This window comes from Bos taurus, chromosome 3, assembly GCF_002263795.3.
Source record: "Bos taurus isolate L1 Dominette 01449 registration number 42190680 breed Hereford chromosome 3, ARS-UCD2.0, whole genome shotgun sequence".
Classification (NCBI taxonomy): Eukaryota; Metazoa; Chordata; class Mammalia; order Artiodactyla; family Bovidae; genus Bos; species Bos taurus.
In genome coordinates this window covers 9118642-9140478 of record NC_037330.1, presented here as the reverse complement: position 1 = coordinate 9140478, position 21837 = coordinate 9118642, and the positions used below count along the sequence as shown (strand labels likewise).

The 21837-nt window shown below is 41.6% G+C and overlaps 1 protein-coding gene across 5 annotated transcripts in view; it reads right to left on the bottom strand.

Moving 5' to 3' along the window:
* Positions 1–11719: 11719 nt before the first annotated feature.
* Positions 11720–21837, bottom strand: part of CD84 (CD84 molecule) — a 51407-nt gene continuing 41289 nt past the window's right edge. For all 5 annotated transcript variants that reach the window (XM_024989884.2, XM_010802802.4, XM_010802805.4 and 2 more), the window contains one exon: positions 11720–21020. Coding sequence is in view for 4 of the 5 variants with exons in the window: in XM_010802802.4 (XP_010801104.1) it covers positions 20955–21020 (66 nt within the window). In the remaining variant the exon portion in view is untranslated. The remainder of the gene's footprint in view (positions 21021–21837) is intronic.

Sequence of the window (21837 nt, the reverse complement as noted above, 5' to 3'; positions counted from 1 at the left end):
TTCTGGAACTTTCTTGCCTTTTCTATGACCCAATGGATGTTGGCAATTTAATCTCTGGTTCCTATGTCTTCTCTAAATCCAGCTACAACATCTGGAAGTTCTCAGTTCATGTACTGTTGAAGTCTACCTTGGAGAATTTTGAGCATCACTTTGCTAGCATGTGAGATGAGTGCAATTATGCAATAGTTTGAACATTCTTTGGCATTGCCTTTCTTTGGGATTGGGGTGAAAAGTGACCTTTTCCAGTCCTGTGGCCTCTGCTGAGTTTTCCAAATGTGCTGGCATATTGAGTGCAGCACTTTCACAGCATCGTCTTTTAGGATTTGAAATAATTCAGCTGGAATTCCACCATCTCCAATAGCTTTGTTCATAGTGATGCTTCCTAAGGCCCACTTGACTTCATATTCCAGAACGTCTGGCTCTAGTTGAGTGATCACACTATCGTAGTTATCTGGGTCATTAAGATCTTCATGTGTGTTGTTCTGTGTATTCTTGACACCGCTTCTTAATTTCTCCTGCTTCTGTTAGGTCCATATCATTTCTGTCCTTTATTGTGCCTATATTTGCATGAAATGTTCCCTTGGTATCTCTAATTTTCTTGAAGAGATCTCTAGCCTTTCCCATTCTATTGTTTTCCTCTATTTCTTTGCACTGATCACGTAGGAAGGCTTTCATAATCTCTCCTTGCTATTCTTTGGAACTCTGCATTCAAATGGGTATGTGTTTCCTTTTCTCCTTTGCCTTTAGTTTATCTTCTTTACTCAGCTATTTGTAAGGCTTCCTCAGACAACCATTTTTGCCTGTTTGCATTTCTTTTTCTTGGAGATGGTTTTGATCCCTGCCTCCTGTACCATGTCATGAACCTCCATCCATAGATCTTCAGGCACTCTGTCTATCAGATCTAATCCCTTGAATCTATTTGTCACTTCCACTGTATAATTGTAAGGGATTTGATTTAGGTCATGCCTGAATGGTCTAGTGGTTTTCCCTAATTTCTTCAATTTAAGTCTGAATTTAGAAATAAGGAGTTCATGATTTGAGCCACAGTCAGCTCCCAGTCTAGAAACATACACCTCCTCAAAACTGAATAAAAAATATATAATTTGAACACACCGATCACTAGATGTGAAGCAGAATCTTTAATGAAAAAAAAAAAAAAAAAAACAACAAAAACTTCAAACAAAGATTCAAGACCAGAGGGCCTCAGAGTCAAATTCTATCTAACATACACAGAAGAACTTATATAGATTCTTCTCAATCTCTTCCAAAAAAATGAAGAGAAGGGAACAGTTCCAAAAACATTCTATGAAGCCACCAGCATCCTGATACCAAAGCGAGACTTAATATTGAGATTAAGTCAAATAATCTTCTATAAAAAATTGAAATTGTTTATTTGTGTATTTCAAGTGGTTTCTTTTGTTAATGAATTCTTCAAACTTAAAAGAGAAGTAAAACTTTTGCAAAATAATGGAACCATTAAAACAACAACAACAACAACAACAACTAAGTAGGAGGCATAACTTTCCCAGACTTCAGACAATACTAAAAAAGCTACAGTAATCAAAGCAGGTGGTATTGGTACAAAAACAGACATACAGATCAATGGATCTGAATCAAAAGCCCAGAAATAAACCCATACACTTATGGTCAAGTAATCTTAGACAAAGGAGGCAATAATATAAAATGGAAAAAAGCAGATTCTTCAGCAAGTGGAGCTGGAAATTTAGGCCGCTGCATGTAAGTCAATGAAGTTAGAACACACCCTCACACCATCCACAAAAACAAACTCAAAATGGATTAAAGACTAGAAGAGAGCACAGACAAAACATTGTCTGACATGAATCACACCAGTGTTTTCTTATGTCCATCTCCCAAGGCAATAGAAATAAAAACAAAAATAAACAGGTGGGACCTACTCAAGCTTACAAGGTTTTGCACAGCAAGCCATAAAAAATCTGAAAAGACAATCTATGGAATGGCAGAGAATATTTGCAAATGGTGCCACAGACAAGGGCTTAATCTATAAAATATACAAAAAACTCATACAATTCAACCAAACAATACAGTCGGAAAAATGGGCAGAAGACTTTAATGGACATTTCTCCAAAGAAGACACACAGATGGCCAATAGGCATGTGAAACTATACTTAACATTATAAATTATTAGCGAAATGCAATCAAAACTACAGTAAGCTACCACCTCACACTAGTCAGAATGGCTATCATTAAAAGTCTACAAATAAATACTGAAGCGGGTGTGGAGAAAAGGGAACCCTCTTACACTGTTGGTGGGAATGTAAGCTGGTACAGCCACTATGGAAAACAGTATGGAGGTTCCTCAGAAAGGTAAAAACAGAGTTACCATATGATTCATACCACTCCTGGAAATATACCAAGACAAAACTATAATTCAAAAAGATACATGTGAATACAAGCACTATTCACAATAGCCAAAACATGGAAATAACTTACATGTCCATTGACAGATGAAAGCATCAAGACATGGTACATATATACAATGGAACAGTACTCAGCCATAAAAAGAATGAAATAATGCCATTTGCAGCAACATGGATGCAAGTAGAGATTATCATACTAAATAAGTCATAAAAAGAAATGTATATACCATGTGATATCACTTACTTGTGGAATCTAAAATGTAGCACAAATGAACCCATCTACAAAAACAGAAACAGACTCAGACATAGAGAACAGACTTGTGGTTGCAAAGCGGAAAGTGGGGAGGGGGAGGGATGGACTGGGAGTTTGGGGTTGATAGCTGCAAATTATTACATTTAGAATGGATGAATAACAAGGTCCTGGTGTATAGCACAAGGAACTATAATCACTATCCTGAGATAAACCATGATGGGAAAGAATATAAAAACACAATGTACATATGTGTATAACGGAATCACTGCTGTACAGCAGAGATTGGCACAACATTGTAAATCAACTATATTTCAAAAAGATTTCTTAAAGATAAACCATTTTTGCATTTTGGAGAGAACATCTACTTGATTGTACTTTTTCCCCTTTAATTCCTTGCTTGGTTCAATTTAATAAAATTTGAATTAAGATTTTGGATATTTATATTTGCAGGTAAGACTGGTTTATATAAGGAGTTGACAAATGACAGGGTTTTTTTTTTTTTTTTTTTTTTTCTGTAAAGGTCAAGATAGTGACTATTTTAGACTTGGGTCTATTTGGTCTCTTTGCAACTACTCCACTTTGCTCTTGTAGCATGAGAGCAGTAACAGTCAATAAATGAATGAGTATTGGGAGTGTTCTAGTAAAATTTTATTAACACTGAATTTTGAATTTCATAAATTTTTGTATATTATCAAATATTGTTCTTTTGAGTTCTTCCAATTTTTAAAAGCTGTAAAAACTATTCTTAACCTACGAGCTATATAAGAATACCTAATAGGCTGGATTTGTCCATAGGATGCAGTTTGCTGATTTCTGCTCCATATTTTTCTTTTCAGGGAATCATCCTTTAGTAGTTTGGAATCAAAGTTATACTAATAGTGCTCAGTGAATTTTGAAGTTTTCCAGTATTTTCTTTGCTTTAAAACAGTTAAAATTACATAGAAATTATCATCTCATTAATGGCAGTAGAACTAGTTCACAAGACCTTCTAGGCTCCGTGCCTTTTGGGGTGTTAGATGACAATACCTTTTCCATTTTTTTCTCTGACTAAAGAAGTTCTAGTTATAAACTTTGAGCTTATGAACTCCTGTGGATGGAAAGGTATATACCAGAGCAATTTATTGGTTCTGCCTGCCACCAGATGGCATTGTCACATCTGTGTTTTGGAAAGATCACTCTGGCTATGGTGTAGAGCAGTGGTGACCAATCCTTTTGACACCCAGGATGAGTTTTGTGGAAGACAGTTTTTCCATAGACTGGTAGGGTTGGTGGGGGTCAGGGTGGGAGTGGGATGGCTTCAGGATAATTCAAGCTCCTTATGTTTATTGCACACTTTGTTTCTATTATTATTACGTCATCTCCACCTCAAATCAGCAGGCATTAGATCCTGGAGGTTGGGGACCCCTGGTGTAGAGAATGGGTTGGATCAGGGCAAGTGTGACTACAGGAGGTAAAGTGCTGTTGTCCAGGTAAGAGATGATAGTGGCTTGACTACTGTAGCTACTAGTGGATGAAAGAAGAAAAGTTGGATGGATTATAAAAACATTCACGGAGGTAAGTGCGGGATTTTCATGACCACTTCCACGTTCAATGGTTCACTATGAGGATGTGTAGGATCCAGCATATGTTTATACTCATGGCTATGAGTAATTACAGTGAATAGATACAAAGTAAAATCAGTGAAAGGGAATGGTACATAGAATGATATCCAGGAGAAGCCAAAATACAAGCTTGCAAAAGTCTTCTCCCAGTGGAGTCACATAGACTGTCCTTAATTCCTCAAGTGACATGTGATGACAGTACATGTGTCATCACAATGTTTGCTGCTAGGGAAGTTTACCTGAGCCTAGGTTTCTAGGGTTTTTATCAGTAGTCACTGTCTTCCTAGCATGTACAAAATTTCAGAATCCAAAAAGGAAAGCAGGTGTTCAGCACAAAGCAAATTGTTTGTATAGTTTTAAGTTCAGTGAATTGCTCTTAGGAAATGGAAGAATCTCCCTAAAACCAAGTTCCTATACACTAGCTAAGAGTCAACCTTGTAAGTACACCTTTCAAAGGATAATAGCCTTAAGTCTGTATTGTTAAGGTTAACTCTTTTCTGTGTTTTCTAATCTTTAACCATGCTTTCTGCAGAGGAAGTAAAGTCAGTATTTTTCTACTGTGTATCCACCCAAAGGTTGGAAACTTATTAAGGAAATACGATTTAGGAATAAATAGCTTTGTCATTGAGACATGTGCCAAAGGATTGTCATATTCCAGCTAAGGTAAGGCAGTTAAAGGCTGTAAAAACTGTTGCATCTTCACTAATTAATCAAGATATTATACATTGAGGACTTCCTCTGTAACTTGTGCAGGATCAGACATTGTGGTTACAAATGATGAGCAAAATCAGATGTGATCTGCCTCCTGATGGAGCTCACAGTCCAGTGGGGAAAGAGAGAAATTAATCAAATAATCATGAGGAGAGATATTTAAAGAAAATTATAAAAACTGCTGTTGTAGAAAGAGATCTAGAACAATCAGAGTAAAAACAGGCATCAGACATGGCCTGAGGACTAGGAAGACTTCCCCAAGAAAGGGACATTTGAGCTGAGCCCTGACGAATGAGTGGGCATTAACAAAGTGAAGTTGTGTATTAGAGGCAGTGAGGGTAAGGAGTCAGTGATAAAGCATTTCAGACAGAGGGAGAGGCTTAAGGCTAATGTTTAGATTAAATTAAATGAAATCTGCCAGAACCTCAGAGGGCACTAGAAAAACACCACGAATTTTGTTTTTTTACTTTACAATATTGTATGGTTTTTGCAGAAAAATTTTAAAATCTTCTCAAGATTATCTGTATCTGTTTATAGAGTCCTTCACAAGGACCCTGAAATGGGTTCAATTTCAGCCCAACAAGAAAACGATAAAGAGATTTATCTGTGGGAGGCCAAGCATATTTGCAAAGAGTTGCTCAGAGCAAAGGATGTGAAGCTTCTTTGATAAGTTAGACTAAAGGAAGTGGTTTCATATCTAGAAGCTTCCATTTGCTATTTCACATTATCACCTTTTAGCAAGTCACTTAAGTTTTACAAAACATCCTGAGGCCCTTCACCCACAGTTCTGAGGTAACCACACCTAGTCTCCTCATCAAAAAAGGTGGCACTGTGGATGATCCAGACAATCCTACTCTCCAGTTCCCTAGAAACAGGCTCTGAAAGTGGTTTCCAAGACTTCTTTTCTACTGTTGATATATGGGTCCCAATCTGAGTTCAGTTCAACAAATATTTATTAAGCTCTCTTAGGCAATGACCCCACGTCTGAGGTCAGGGGCGGCGGCCGAGAGGAGCTATCCCACATCCGAGGTAAGGGCCGGTGGCTGAGAGTGCCAGGCTGCGACGGTTCAGGAGTGGCTGAGAGGAGCTACCTCCCACACGAGGCCAGAGCGGGCAGCCAGGAGGAGCTACCCCATGCCCGAGGTCAGGGGCGGTGGATGAGAGGAGCAACCCCACGTCCAAGGAGCGGTGGCTGCGCAGGCACAGGAGGGCCCAAGAGAGCTACTCCACGTCCAAAGTCAGGAGGGGTGGCGGTGAGTAGATACCCCTTGTCCAAGGTAAGGAGGACAGGCTGTGCTTTGCTGGAGCAGCCGTGAAGAGATACCCCACGTCCAAGGTAAGAGAAACCCAAGTAAGATGGTAAGTGTAGTGAAAGGGCATCAGAGGGCAGACTCACTGAAACCATAATTACAGAAAACTAGTCAATCTAATCACATGGACCACAGTCTGGTCTAACTTAATGAAACTAAGCCATGCCGTGTGGGGCCACCCAAGACAGGCAGGCCATGGTGGAGAGACAGAATGTGGTCCACTGGAGAAGAGAATGGCAAACCACTTCAGTATTCTTGCCTTGAGAACCCCATGAACAGTATGAAAAGGAAAAATAATAGGATACTGAAAGAGGAACTCCCCAGGTCAGTAGGTGCCCAATATGCTACTGGAGATCAGTGGAGAAATAACTCCAGAAAGAATGAAGGGATGGAGCCAAAGCAAAAACAATACCCAGTTGTGCATGTGACTGGTGATAGAAGCAAGGTCCAATGCTGTAAAGAGCAATATTGCATAGGAACCTGGAATGTTAGGTCCATGAATCAAGGCAAATTGGAAGTGGTCAAACAGGAGATGGCAAGAGTGAATGTTGACATTCTAGGAATCAGCGAACTAAACTGGACTGCCATGGGTGAATTTAACTCAGATGACCATTATATCACTACTGAGGGCAGGAATCCCTTAGAAGAAATGGAGTAGCCATCATAGTCAACAAGAGAGTCTGAAATGCAGTACTTGGATGTAATCTTAAAAATGACAGAATGATCTCTGTTCGTTTCCAAGGCAAAAAATTCAATGTCACAGTAATCCAAGTCCATGCCCCAACCAGTAACGCTGAAGAACTGAAGACCTTTTAGAACTAACACCCAAAAAAATGTCCTTTGCATTATAGGGGACTGGAATGCAAAAGTAGGAAGTCAAGAAACACCTGGGGTAACAGGCAAATTTGGCCTTGGAATACAGAATGAAGCAGAGCAAAGGCTAATAGAGTTTTGTGAAGAGAATGCACTGGTCATAGCAAACACCCTCTTGCAACAACACAAGAGAAGACTCTACACATGGACATCACCAGATGGTCAACACCGAAATCAGATTGATATATTCTTTGCAGCCAAAGATGGAGAAGCTCTACACAGTAAGCAAAAACAAGACGGGAGCTGACTGTGGCTCAGATCATCAACTCCTTATTGCCAAATTCAGACTTAAATTGAAGAAAGTAGGGAAAAACCACTAGACCATTCAGGTATGACCTAAATCAAATCCCTTATGATTATACAGTAGAAGTGAGAAATAGATTTAAGGGATTAGATCTGATAGAGTGCCTGATGAACTATGGACTGAGGTTCGTGACATTGTACAGGAGACAGGGATCAAGACCATCCCCATGGAAAAGAAATGCAAAAAAGCAAAACGGCTGTCTGGGGAGGACGTACAAATAGCTGTGAAAAGAAGAGAAGCGAAAAGCAAAGAAGAAAAGGAAAGACATAAGCATCTGAATGCAGAGTTCCAAAGAATAGCAAGAGGAGACAAGAAAGCCTTCCTCAGTGATCAATGCAAAGAAATAGAGGAAAACAACAGAATGGGAAAGACTAGAGACCTCTTCAAGACAATTAGAGATACCAAGGGAATGTTTCATGCAAAGATGGGCTCGATAAAGGACAGAAATGGTATGGACCTAACAGAAGCAGAAGATATTAAGAAGAGGTGGCAAGAATACACAGAACTGTACAAAACAGATCTTCAAGACCCAGATAATCACAATGGTGTGATCACTCACACTCACCTAGAGCCAGACATCCTGGAATGTGAAGTCAAGTGGGCCTGAGAAAGCATCACTACGAACAAAGCTAGTGGAGGTGATAGAATTCCAGTTGAGCTATTCCAAATCCTGAAAGCTGATGCTGTGGAAGTGCTGCACTCAATATGCCAGCAAATTTGGAAAACTCAGCAGTGGCCACAGGACTGGAAAAGGTCACTTTTCATTCCAATCCCAAAGAAAGGCAATGCCAAAGAATGCTCAAACTACTGCACAATTGCACTCATCTCACACGCTAGTAAAGTAATGCTCAACATTCTCCAAGCCAGGCTTCAGCAATACGTGAACTGTGAACTTCCAGAAGTTCAAGCTGGTTTTAGAAAAGGCAGAGGAACCAGAGATCAAATTGCCAACATCTGCTGGATCATGGAAAAAGCAAGAGAGTTCCAGAAAAACATCTCCTTCTGCTTTATTGATTATGCCAAAGCCTTTGACTGTGTGGATCACAATAAACTGTGGAAAATTCTGAAAGAGATGGGAATACCAGAACACCTCACCTGCCTCTTGTGAAACCTATATGCAGGTCAGGAAGCAACAGTTAGAACTGGACATGGAACAACAGACTTGTTCCAAATAAGAAAAAGAGTACGTCAAGGCTGTATATTGTCACCCTACTTATTTAACCTATATGCAGAGTACATCATGAGAAACCCTGGGCTGGAAGAAGCACAAGCTGGAATCAAGATTGCCAGGAGAAATATCAATAACCTCAGATATGCAGATGATGCCACCCTTATGGCAGAAAGTGAAGAGGAACTACAAAGCCTCTTGATTAAAGTGAAAGAGGACAGTAAAAAAGTTGGCTTAAAACTCAACATTCAGAAAACAAAGATCATGGCATCTGGTCCCATCACTTCATGGGAAATAGATGGGGAAATGGTAGAAACAGTGTCAGACTTTAATTTGGGGGGCTCCAAAATCACTGCAGATGGTGATTTCAGCCATGAAATTAAAAGACGCTTGCTCCTTGGAAGGAAAGTTATGACCAACCTAGATAATATATTCAAAAGCAGATACATTACTTGGCCAACAAAGGTCCGTCTAGTCAAGGCTATGGTTTTTCCAGTGGACATGTATGGATGTGAGAGTTGGACTGTGAAGAAAGCTGAGCACTGAAGAATTGATGCTTTTGAAGCATCAATTTTGAAGTGGTGTTGGAGAAGACTCTTGAGAGTCCCTTGGACTGCAAGGAGACCCAACTAGTCCATTCTAAAGGAGATCAGTCCTGGGTGTTCTTTGGAAGGAATGATGCTAAAGCTGAAACTCCAGTACTTTGGCCACCTCATGTGAAGAGTTGACTCTTTGGAAAAGACTCTGATGCTGGGAGGGATTGAGGGCAGGAGGAGAAGGGGACGACAGAGGATGAGATGGCTGGATGGCATCACCAACTCGATGGACATGAGTTTGAGTGAACTCCAGGAGTTGGTGATGGACAGGGAGGCCTGGTGTGCTGCGATTCATGGGGTTGCAAAGAGTCGGAAACAACTGAGCGACTGAACTGAACTGAGGCAATGGCTTCTGTGATGAGTGCTGTTAGTGGAAAGATGAATAAGACATACTTTTTTCCTGGAGGGAGATGGGCCCCAAACATGTGACTAAGTGCCTAATTTCTCTGTTTCTAGGATGATCAAGGTAGAACTCCCTGCTCCATCTCTAACCATATGGCTCTGCTGCACTCCAGTTTCTTGTTTCTGATACCCTGTCTCTAGATTTTCCATCCTGTCTCAGGATCCTGGTCATGCCTCTTGCATCAGACTTCATTTTTGCTATTCTGTTTCTGAATTCCCCTCAGCCCAAGGTGCCTTTATGTCTCCTCAGGGTCTGAGTTCTCAGCTGTACAGAGCCTTTGTCATATTGTTAATAGAGCATTTGCTGCTTTAGCTACTTACCTTATCTCTTATTTTCTTGTGAAAAACAAAGATAATAAAAGAATAGAAGCATCATCACATACTTTTTCTGTTTACTTGTTGAAATGAAGCCTGTGGTCTCATTTCTTAGGCACTTACAATGTGTAAATAATTTTATTAATGGAAATTTACAAATGCAAGAAATAAAAGATGACATGGAGAAAAGACAAGCTACCCTGTTACAATCATGGCATCTAGCTTCTGAAATAGACTTAGGTAGCATTTACTGCTAGTGAGCATGTGTGCTGTGCTTAGTCACTCAGTCGTGTCTGACTCTTTGTGACCCCATGGGCTGTAGCCCACCAGGCTTCTCTGTCCATGGGGATTCTCCAGGCAAGAATACTGGAGTGGGTTGTCATGCCCTCCTCCAGGGGATCTTCCCAACCCAGGGATCAAACCCAGGTCTCCCTCATTGAAGGTGGATTCTTTACCATCTGAGCCACCAGGGAAGCCCCAAAGAATGTGTTGCCTCCCCACTGGGGAATTGAATGCCGGTCTCCCACATAACAAATGGGGCTACTCACCACTATACTAATGAGGATGGCACTGGTGAGCATAATCTTCACGTTTGTATTAATCAGTTAATTAATCTAATTCTTTTTTTTTTTTTTTTTAAAGGATCCAAGGTTAATTAGGTACTGCAGACACAAAGAAGAGAAGAGTCTTCTGAGCCAAAACAACTTATTGGCCACCTGGGGACACAGTTGAGAAAATGCCACTGCTATATAATTATCATAGAATATGATAAATGTTACTTTTATGCACTTATGTACTAAATGTTACAGGAGTGTAAACAGGAAGCTATATATTTAGCTTTGGGTGGGAGGTTTTAGTGGAGAAGGAAGTTGTAACTCACTCCAATATTCTTCCTTGAAAAATCCCATGGACAGAGAAGCCTGGCAGGCTACAGTCCATGGGGTTGCAAAGAGTTGCACATAACTGAAGCGACTTAGCAAGCATGCCTGGGAGGTTTTAGAAGGCTACACAAAGAGAGGATACTTGGTCTGATCCTTGAAATATGGAAAAGTCAGAGATAGAAGGGAGAGAAAGGCATTTCAAGTGGAGGACATAGCATGGGCAAAGGCATGAGAGTGGGAAAGGATTTGATATGTTCATGGATCCATGATATTTCTATGTGGCTGGAGCTAGAGAAGAGGCAGGAGAGGGGCCTGGAAACTCTCGATGGGTCAGATTGTTAAGGGGTGAGGTCCCACAGGAAAATGAATTGATAAGTTCCTTGTTTTACAATAGAAAGATTGATTTTTATGTGATAGCAGCCCAGGTAATGAATGTTAAAGGGATGAACTGAAAGACTGGGATGGAGAGACAGAATGTGTTTGAGGATTAGACACATTGAGGGGACATGGTTGAGAGGAGCCATAGAAAGGAGCTGGAACTGACAGACTACTGGGGTCCAGCCCCGGTTGGATCCAGGGATTCCCTCGGGAGGACGGCATCGGCGATTAAAAGGATAGATAAAGAGATAAGGAAAGAATTTTGTAGTTGAGAAAATAGAGGAGAGAAAAGAGGCTGATATTCCTTGGTTTACTCAGAAAGCCAATAAAGCCCCAGCACGGGACTTGCTCTGTTCACATAGGCCCCAGGCGCCCTCTCGAATAGCTGAAGGTGCCCCACCTTAGGCACCTTCTCGAGTGGGTCTTAGAAGCCCAGGCAGGAAAGTGAACGCAGAGGGCCCCTGCGCTCCAGGGAATCAGCCTGAAAAGGAAAAGGAAAGAGAAAGAACGACACGGGGAGACCAAGCCTGATGAGCAAGGCCCACACTTTATTTTCCAAAGTGGTCTTTATACCTTAAATTGTGCATAGAGGATAATGGGGTGGGGGGAGTGGGTAGAGTCATGCAAGGTCAGCAGTCCTTGATCCTTATCAAAGCCAGGCTTTCTTTCTGCAAACTTATATGCAAAAGCTTTAGGTGATTTACATCATCTTCTGGCCAGGAGGCCTGTTAACATTTTATGATCCTTTCTTCAGAAAACTTATTTTTCTCTAAAGGTGATTATTCTAAAGTTAGGCACCACCCTCCAAAAGCATTAGATAAAGTTGCATTCCTATAGGGCAAAAGTGTGGTGGGCTATAACAAGAAAAGAGTTAACTCAAGGGTCCAAGGTTACAAACATTAAAGCTACTACTTACATTTCTATATACCAATTATGTTAATCAATACACTCTCAGGGACACAGTAGGTAAGGGATATGGAAACTTGGCAGCAAGAATTAGCTCAACAAAGAAATCCTCTACTAGTTCTATTCTAACAATTTTAACTCTCTGAGAAACTCTGCATTGTTAGAATATCTTAAGCTTCCCGTGCCTCTCGTGGTTGGGAGGCTGTGAGCAATCACAAACGTAGCTGCAGGAGTCCGAACAAACCTGTCAGGCAAGCTAGAAAGTCATCAGAGGGGTTTGAATTGAAACACTCCTATTATGCCCAGGAGACTTATTAACTAGAGTTTTAAGTTGATTTTCTTACAGAGAAAAGTGGTCGGGGATAGCCCCCCGTTAATGTCAGAAGAGTTGGTGAAAGTCGTGAAATAGTAAAACAGACAGATTTTGGTTTTGGGGTAGATGCTCAGACAGACCAGGGGGTGGCCCTTGAGCCCTGACTTGCCTTGCCCGTCAGGGCTCTCCCGCATGACCTTGTCATGGGTGGGAACTCCCCGTGCTGGCTCCCGGCAACAGACCCTAACAGCTGATTAGATATAGCAGGGAAGTTGAGGTGAAAATAGGAAAGAAAGAAGACAAGGATAAAAAACTCTCTGCTTTTGGTAGCTGATGATGGGTAGAGCAGCAAAGAACAGCAATTCAGGACACAGACCTTGGAGTTGGAAGGCTAGGAATTGATTTCTAAGTTTTAATATTTGCTTGTCTGAATTACTTAGCCTTTCTGTGACTCAGTTTCTTAATTTGCAAAATGGGGGATGGCTGCATTTTCTTTAGGGTAGATAAGTTTTAATATTTCTTATTGGCTTTAAATGAGTGAATATATATAAAACATCAGGGTGGAAATAGTACATAGTAAGCACTCAATAATTGTCAGCTATTATGATTTTGGTAGGTTATTAACTAGCACAGGGAAAACAGACTGAAAGCAACTTGGGGAGGCTGAGGAAAGATCTGTGAGTTCAATTTGGGGCACACTGAATTTAAGATGATTTCTGACATCCATGCAGAAATGATCCGTAAATAGTTGGAAATATAGGTTATAAATTAATCATTGCGATTATGTATTTGAAAAAAATTCCTTGACAGATAATTTATGCAATTATTTGTCTACTATATGATCTCATAAGAAAAATTTCTCAGTTGCAAAGATATGACCACTTTGAATTCCCAGAGTTGATTCATCTGAACCCTGAACCTTGTGCAAGGCTATTCAAAACTGACTGGACAATCAGCCAGCAAGAGTGATGACAGTAATTATCATTCAAAGAAAGAGTGGTTCTGTTTATGCATTCTTCTAAATAAATTCACAAAGTCTACAAGTCTCTAGAGAATGTACTAGTCATTACTCTGCTTCCTCAAATCAGAACTTCAAGACTTATACTAATGGTCTTTGTCAAAATGTATTTACACTTTAATCTGATTTGAACAACCATTGAGGGCTCCTCACACTTGGACTGCAGATCATTAAAATCTCAAGGTGTGTAGCTGTTTCTTAACCATGAAATAGTATAGCACAACTCCCCAATTCTGACCTCTTTCATTTCTGTTTCTCTTGTGGCATAAATAGTGCAAATTTACACTGTATCTCTCTCATTTTGTAACAACTCATTGGAAATGCTTGACACCTGAATTCCTTGTTTTCTAGGAAACCAGTTCTGCCCAAAATGCAGGCACGGTTTTTATACAAGCTTCTTTAGTAGGTGTTTCCCAAATGAAATTGAGTGGTTATCCAGAGAACAACAGAATTAATATGTGTACACATTTACCTGGAGCTGCAAATGGCACCCCACTCCAGTACTCTGGTCTGGAAAATCCCATGGACGGAGGAGCCTGGTAGGCTGCAGTCCATGGGGTCGCTAAGAGTCAGACACGACTGATCACCTTCACTTTCACTTTTCACTTTCATGCATTGGAGGAGGAAATGGCAACCCACTCCAGTGTTCTTGCCTGGAGAATCCCAGGGAAGGCGGGGCCTGGTGGGCTGCCGTCTATGGGGTCGCACAGAGTCCGACACGACTGAAGCGACTTAGCAGCAGCAGCAGTTTTAGTATCTCTAAAATATCATTATACGTACATATTCATTCAACAAATACTTGTGGACCACCTATTATGTGTCAAACAAAGTGCCAGGTGTGGGCTATACCTGAGGCAAAGTGTCAGGTGTTGGGAATCCAGAGCAGGCAGCATGGTAGAGTCCAAGTATGGACTCTACTCACTCTCATGGTAGAGTCCAACATGGTTCTTGGTGACAAGAAGTCCTAAGTTCAAATCCTTGCTAAGATTTTTATTCGCTTAGCTTTAATGTAAACTAGAAGAATTAATTTCCACTTTACAGCATCCAGTGTAGCAGTTGATATACAAAGTAAGCTACCAGTTAAATATTATAGGCTCCCTGCCCTCAAGTAGCTCTTTATTTCCTTCACTATTATTCAGACATAGCCCCTGTTCTCTCACTAGTTGAGGAGACGGGTATGCTATCAGGTAATTAGGATGTGGTGTGGTAAATGAAACAATAGGAGCAGATCTTGGTCTAGGAGGATTAAGAGTTAAAAGTTTGATATACAAAGTTAATTTAGCACAATGTCAGATATATTTCTGTTGCATGGACCTTTATAACTTTGGTTTTAGCATCTTATAATGGTTTCAGGCCTGCTGCTAAGTTGCTTCAGTCGTGTCCGACTCTGTGCAACCCCATAGATGGCAGCTCACCAGGCTCTGCCGTCCCTGGGATTCTCCAGGCAAGAACACTGGAGTGGGTTGCCATTTATTTCTCCAATGCATGAAAGTGAAAAGTGAAAGTGAAGTCGCTCAGTCCTGTCCGACCCTCAGTGACCCCATGGACTGCAGCCTACCAGGCTCCTCCATCCATGGGATTTTCCAGGCAAGAGTACTGGAGTAGGGTGCCATTGCCTTCTTTGTTCAGGCCTATAATAACAGACCTATAATGATCCAGGGCTTTACTGTGTGTGGGCATGGAATACCTCTTTTAATACTCACACGAATCCTACACAGTAAGAGCCAGTATTATCCCAATTTTGCTGCTGCTGCTAAGTCGCTTCAGTCGTGTCCGACTCTGTGCAACCCCATAGACGGCAGCCCACCAGGCTCCCCCGTCTGTGGGATTCTCCAGGCAAGAACACTGGAGTGGATTGCCATTTCCCTCTCCAATGCATGAAAGTGAAAAGTGAAAAGTGAAAGTGAAGTCGCTCAGTCGTGTCCAACTCTTAGTGACCCCATGGACTGTAGCCCACCAGGTTCCTCCATCCATGGGATTTGCCAGGCAAGAGTACTGGAGTGAGGTGCCATTGCCTTCTCCATCCCAATTTTACTGATGGGCAAATTGAGGCACAGAGAGGTTAAAACAAGAAACTAGGATTCAAACCCAGGTACTCTAGCATCAGAGCCCACATTTGTGACCACTCATTATACTTTGACTGCAGCCATGAAATTAAAAGACACTTACTCCTTGGAAGGAAAGTTATGACCAACCTAGATAGCATATTCAAAAGCAGAGACATTACTTTGCCAACAAAGGTTCATCTAGTCAAGGTTATTGTTTTTCCTGTGGTCATGTATGGATGTGAGAGTTGGACTGTGAAGAAGGCTGAGCGCCGAAGCATTGATGCTTTTGAACTGTGGTGTTGGAGAAGACTCTTCAGAGTCCCTTGGACTGCAAGGAGATCCAACCAGTCCATTCTGAAGGTGATCAGCCCTGGGATTTCTTTGGAGGGAATGATGCTGAAGCTGAAACTCCAATACTTTGGCCACCTCATGCCAAGAGTTGACTCATTGGAAAAGACTCTGATGCTGGGAGGAAGGATTGGGGGCAGGAGGAGAAGGGGACGACAGAGGATGAGATGGCTGGATGGCATCCCTGACTCGATGGACGTGAGTCTGAGTGAACTCCGGGAGTTGGTGATGGACAGGGAGGCCTGGTGTGCTGCGATTCATGGGGTCGCCAAGAGTCGGACACGACTGAGTGACTGATCTGATCTGATCTGATTATACTTCTTCCTATTATGTCCTTAAGCTTCATTTTACAGTCAGAAGTTACATGAGAGTAAATGTTTACAACTCAAGGGAAATTCAGGGAAAAGCCTAATAGAAGGAAAGAAATGTATCTTGAAGAAAATATAGTCCGATCATTTCTGTTTTCCAGGAGGAACATGAGAAGTGCTGTCTGTTGACATAGCCTGGACCAGCCAGACTCCTTCCTATGCCCACTTTCCAGAAGTGGCCCAGTAAAACTCTTCTCTTGTGGGCTGTGCAGTTAATAATGTTCTATAGCTTTAAAAAGTTTTCATTTAAAATCAGCTTCACTCTCTTTTTCTGAGAGGCATGCAGAAAAATCTGCAGCATTTTTCACTTTCTCTCCCTGGTAAAAAGCCCATGGTGACTTGAGAGGGAATGTCTTGCCTTACCACTGCTTTCCACTAGAGGCCTCTGCCCCTGAGATTTCAATTTCAAAATACACTAAAAAAAAGCTGGCACATCTTGGTCTGATACAAGTATCTGATACAAATACCTTATATTAACACATATATACGGAATCTAGAAAAGTGGTACTGATGAACCTAGCAGAGAATGGACTTGTGGGCATAGTGGGGGAAGGTGAGGGTGGGACGGACTGAGAAAGTAGCCTTGACATGTATATTCTATGTAAAAGAGATAATTAGTGGGAAGTTGCTGTATAGCACAGGGATCCCAGTTGGAGCTCTACGATGACCCGGAGGAGTGTGATGGGTACAGGGGAGGGAGGCTTAAAAGGGAAAGGATATATATAATTACAAGTGATTCATGTTGCTGCATGGCAGAAACCAAAATAACATTGTAAAGCAATTTTCTACCAGTTAAAAAGTAAAGATTCTGTTCCACTGAAAGAATAGTTTGATTTTATACGCCTGCTGGTCGTAATATAGCTTATATGGAAAGACGTGAAGGGGAAAATAAGATCCCATTCATATTGCCGAAGGATAATCTGAGAACTGAATGGGAATGCAGTGAGTAGCTTAAGCCTTCATAAATCAGAAGATTCATAGAGAAGAATCAAACACGGTGCTCCTGAGTCCCGAAAGTCACTTGAAGAATTTCTGTGCACTGGCTGCACCCCAGGTTTGTTCTCCTGGGAAGACCCAAGGAACTCTTAGTTCTAGTTCTTTCATTTCTTCCTTCCTCCCTTCATCTTTCTTTCTTCCTTTCTTTCCCCTTCCTTCCTTCTTTCCTTTCTCCTCCAACCCCTACTTTCTACTGGGGAATTAGAATACTAAGAACATGACTCAGTAAGCACACCAGGGAGAGGCAGGGGCAGCAGTTACCGAATGAATATGTTCATGAGTGATCTCTCAACTCACATAAAGAAGTACTTTTATTTTAGGAAAAATATCTTATTCAGTGTGACTTTGAAACTTCTACATCCTTTGAGACTATGTCTCTTATTTCTTCTTCCATACCCTTCCCTAGGGTGACTGCCTTATACCTGGTTCATTGCTCTACTTGATGTTTTAGAAGATCTGTCTAACTCTGAAAATCTTTTCTCTCCAAATGCCCCTGTACTGGGAATGGCCTCTGATGTTTTCATGTTGATATTTAGTGCTTGCTGTAATTTGATTCCACTATGCTTATTGGCTTATATCCATCAGTACTTCCAATATATACCCTTTTTTCAAGCTAGCTGATCACTTTCAATTCTATTCAACAGCATTTATAGCTCATAAAGCAAGGTGCAAGGCACCATGTTGGCTGATGATAAATGCAAAGACGAATAAAGCTAATACGTCTCATGATCACCTTTTCTTGATCATGAAGTCATGGGCCTTGCCTTTAAGTAATGAACAATACATAAGGAAACAAACAATTATCTATACTGTAAGGTAGAATGAAATGAGTTTTAGTGACAGAAAGACAATAGGGGTGGGGAAAGGAGTGCAAAAAGAACCATAGTTATTTTGACTAGAGAAAGCTTCACAGATAAGGTGATATTTGAGCTGGGTATTGAAGGATATATAAATGAACAAGGGATGGGGCCATACATTCCAGCTGAGCACTATGCCACACATAGGCAAGGGACTGTGATCGTGCATGGTGTGTCTGGGGTCCTGCTGTTTTCTTTCTCTATGCCTTCCTCACTTGGAGGCTGTCTGTCTTCTTCATTCTCTGCCAAATCCCATCTACACCTTGAGGTCCACCTTCAGCTTCATTTCCCCTATGAGGTCTCTTCTGACTGTGTTAGGTCACTCCACCCCTTGTAGCATGTAGTTCAGGATTTGACTGTAGTGTTTGTGCTGTAGTTAGACCAAATCAGACATCATGTGCATCTTATACTTTGGAGATCTTGAAGCCCCCAACATAGTGATAGATGATTCTATGGGCCCATTAATGGGGACTAACACCTTCATTCTGCCTAAAAACAGTTCATTTCTGTTATTGAGACTGGAATTGTTCATGGTGGTTTAGGATTTAGCTGGTTATGCTTGTTAATACATGAGGGAAACAATTTTTTCAAATGCTTACCTGAAAGTTTCCCTTAGGGGAAGAGGGAGGATCACTAACCATAGCTTGAACCCCACCACTCTCTGGGCTAAGCCTTAGTAACTAGGTGGACACAGTTTCATAATGTGTATCATCATCTCCCAAGTTCCCTCTGGAGAATGACTGCTTCCTTCAATGTCTTTTGTTCTGATGTTTGGGTTTCCCTAAAATGCCAGAAATATAGCTGAGTAGTTAGAAGAAGAACTAAAGAGCCTCTTGATGAAAGTGAAAGAGGAGAGTGAAAAAGTTGACTTAAAGCTCAACATTCAGAAAACTAAGATCACAGCATCTGGTCCCATGACTTCATGGCAAATAGATGGGGAAACAGTGGAAACAGTGGCTGACTTTATTTTTCTGGGCTCCAAAATCACTGCAGATGGTGATTTCAGCCATGAAATTAAAAGATACTTACTCCTTGGAAGGAAAGTTATGACCAACCTAGACAGCATATTAAAAAGCAGAGACATTACTTTGCCAACAAAGGTCCATCTAGTCAAGGCTATGGTTTTTCCAGTGATCATGTATGGATGTGAGAGTTGGACTATAAGGAAGGCTGAGAACCAAAGAATTGATGCTTTTGAACTGTGGTGTTGGAGAAGACTCTTGAAAGTCTCTTGGACTGCAAGGAGATCCAGCCAGTCCATCCTAAAGAAGATCAGTCCTGAGTGTTCATTGGAAGGACTGATATTGAAGCTGAAGCTCCAATACTTTGGGCACCTGATGCAAAGAGCTGACTCATTTGAAAAGACTCTGCTGCTGGGAAAGATTGAGGACAGGAGGAGAAGGGGATGACAGAGGATGAGATGGTTGGATGGCATCACCGACTCAGTGGAGATGAGTTTGAGTAAACTCTGGAAGTTGATGACAGACAGGGAGGCCTGGTGTGCTGTGGTCCATGGGGTCCTGAAGAGTTGGACATGACTGAGCGATTGAACTGAACTGAGTTCCTTTTGGAGAATGGCTTTATTGAAGATGCCTTCTTTTTCATGATGATCAGGCAGTTTGGAGTGTATCTTAGCCTGGTTTTGTAGAGAAACAGAATTATAGGAAATAGCTATAAAGGAATTGACTCGTGGTTACAGAGATTGAGAAATTCTGAGATCTGTAAGCAAGCTAAAGAGGTCTGAGTTGAAAGGCCTGAGAACCAGGAAAGCTGATGGTGGAAGTTCCAGTCCAAATGCAAGGCAGAAGACTAATGTCTCAGCTCAAGATGCTCAGCTCTCAGACAGTCTGTCTGAGAGAGAATAGATTCTCCCTTACTCTGCCTTTTTTTCTATTCAGGTTTTCAATTGATATGGTGATGCCCACCCACATGGGGGGGGGGGGGTGTTGAGAATTAATCTGCTTTACAAGGTCTATCAATTCAAATGCTTATCTCATGCTTCACACTCACACCCTGAATAATGTTTAACCAAATATCTGGGCAACCCATGTCCCAATCAAACTGACGCACAAAATGAACCATTACAGAGGGATACAGAAGGAAAACTTAGCCAGAAAAAAAATATTATGAGGTTTCTGAAGTGGAGTCTAAAGAAAAATGCCCCAGAAGTCTAGTCCCTACAGAAAGAACATGTTCCAACACTCGTTTGGAAGAGTGTGTCTGCACAGCTGAGACCCACAGCTCTGACATCTTTCCATGCCACACAGTGATATAGGGTTGGGCTGGTCCAGCCAGGTATACCCTGAACAAACGTTCCCAGGCAAAGGGACAAACAGAGCCTGAAATGCAGTCCACACTCTATACATCAAGTCATGCACTTGAGTGAGAGGCTTATCTGCCCAAGGTACAGGGGGACTGGGTGAGGCCATGCACCAGGGCTTCTCCCATATATTGAGTATGAACAGAGGCTCTTAAGTGGTGTGTCATGGCAGGTTACAGGTGTGTAAATATTGATGCTCCACATATGGGATTGCTGGGAAGAGTCATCCCATCCAGTCATATTCAGCCTCCAGCCATGAGCAATCTTGATTGCTTATTCCATTGTATCATAAAAATTATTTTCTACATGTGCTGCAGTGTGAAGAAGGATGGGAAGCACTGTGCCAAGGGATCTGCTTTGTTATTTGTTAGGAAGTGAGCCATCTTAGAAAGGGCATGATCCATTTGTCTATTTCAGTACAAGTTATGCCCAGCATAACCAAAGAAGTGTCTCCTTCTTTGCTTACATGTTGGAATCTGGTGATCTGTAATTTCTGGGTAAGATCTGGGCAGAGGAAGTCTAGGTCTGGATCATTTGCCATATGTGTGGTTGCAGCTCAGTTTCCATGGGGAGAATTCCATCTAGGAGCCTAGATCACAATTTCATAGCTTGAAGTCCCAAGAGGTTTGCTGTTCTGAGTGCTGGTTTTCTCCATCTGTACAAAAGGGAGAAGAGGGAAATGCTGACGTAAAGGCACTGCTCAGGAATTCCAGTCCCACAGGAAGCCTTTAGAGAGACACCTTAGATTTCCCTGGTTCTGGGGTATTCTGGGGTAGCAGGATCTTGCCCTTTGCTGAGTCCCTCACCTCTGTTCCAGTCACTCCATTTGGAAGCCCTCTTAACTCAGAAAAAATAGCAAGTGGGAATGTAGGTATCCGCATTGATTTTGATTATAGGCTTGAAGCGGCATTCAGGCTCATGTGACCTGCCTTCCTTGTTCCTAGTTAAGCCTTCATTTCTCCTTTACCCCAGTAACTTCACCTTGGCTTATATGTAGTGGTGTCACTTTCACTGGTGTCATATGCTATAGTTACTTAGAATACTGCAGACAACTCTTCCACTGGCTCATGGAGTCCTAGGTTTTAAATTACATACTAACCAAACTAGTAATAACCAATCAACTTGTCTAGAGAGTTTACTATGAGATGTCTCAATCCAGGAGTCCCTGATTAATCCTTCAAATCTACTACTTCCCAGTGTATTTTCTTCTGTTTCCTCCCATTCTCCTTCTAATCCTGGTGCAGACATGCTGGCTCCCTGCTTCTCACTTGCTTCTCCATCCCCTTTTCCCCTCCTCCTCTTTCCTCACTCATTTTCTTCCTTTTCTTCTCTCTCCTTCCATCTTTGGTCCTTGAGGAAGTCAAAGTCCTTCTGTCTTATTCTCCAGGGCACTTGGTTTATCTTGACATTCAAACTGAAACTGACCTGTGCATTGAGTTCCCTTATGACCTTCCTACTTGTCCAGCTTACAG